At 31.5% G+C, this 693-nt stretch overlaps 1 protein-coding gene across 1 annotated transcript; it reads left to right on the top strand.

Annotated features, from left to right (window-relative positions):
• Positions 1-26: 26 nt before the first annotated feature.
• LOC126910195 (uncharacterized) lies at positions 27-675 on the top strand (the record flags this gene model as incomplete). The annotated part of the gene is made up of 1 exon (XM_050692564.1): positions 27-675. A coding segment is annotated over exon 1 (441 nt), but the record flags the coding sequence as incomplete, so codon positions are not given.
• Between the last annotated feature and the right edge of the window lie 18 nt (positions 676-693).

The raw sequence follows: 693 nt of genomic DNA, 5'->3' as shown, positions 1-693 counted from the left end.
AATGTGTTGAGTATATTTTGAAATTTATTTATTTTTACAATTTAAAGTTTAATTGATAATGAGTCAATTGATAATATATTTAATTTTTTTTGAGCAACGGTTGCACACGTATTAGATAAGTTCACGTGAAACGTCCATATTAACACCCTAAACGCGGAAAAAATGTATTTGGAACAACTGTTAATATATAATGATATTTAACATGAATAATATTTTTGTAGCACTGAATCAAACATGGATAACTCATCTTCTGATCACGATATCAGTGCATCAGTGTTCGAAGATCAGACAATAGAAGTTGAGCAGGCAGCAGAAGAAGTTCCCTGGAAAAGAAAAAAAGGCAATAAAGGAATTAAACAGGGAAAAAGAACATGGAATGATACTGATTTCGAAGAAAAGTTTTTATCAGTACTCGAGCAGAGTTCGAAAGAAGATGAAGATCGTTCTTTTATGGAATCTTTATTGCCAACGTTGCGGTTATTTAATAATGACCAAAAACTATTATTTAGAAGTCAAGTCTTAAGCCTTATGATGACAATTAAAAATACAAATAATGTAAGAGCTGCATACAGAGAACCTTACGACTTTTTTTCTCAACAGTATCCAGTTAATTATGGTCCATGGAATCATAACACGTCATCTATTCTCTCTACGTCTTCTTCTACTCCTCCTGAAGTAAATAGCTATCAAAGT

Source organism: Daktulosphaira vitifoliae, unplaced genomic scaffold (genome assembly GCF_025091365.1).
Source record: "Daktulosphaira vitifoliae isolate Bord-2020 unplaced genomic scaffold, ASM2509136v1 Scaffold_6398, whole genome shotgun sequence".
NCBI classification, from domain to species: domain Eukaryota; kingdom Metazoa; phylum Arthropoda; class Insecta; order Hemiptera; family Phylloxeridae; genus Daktulosphaira; species Daktulosphaira vitifoliae.
The sequence above is the reverse complement of the archived record's forward strand: the minus strand, read 5'-3'. Positions and strand labels throughout refer to the sequence as shown.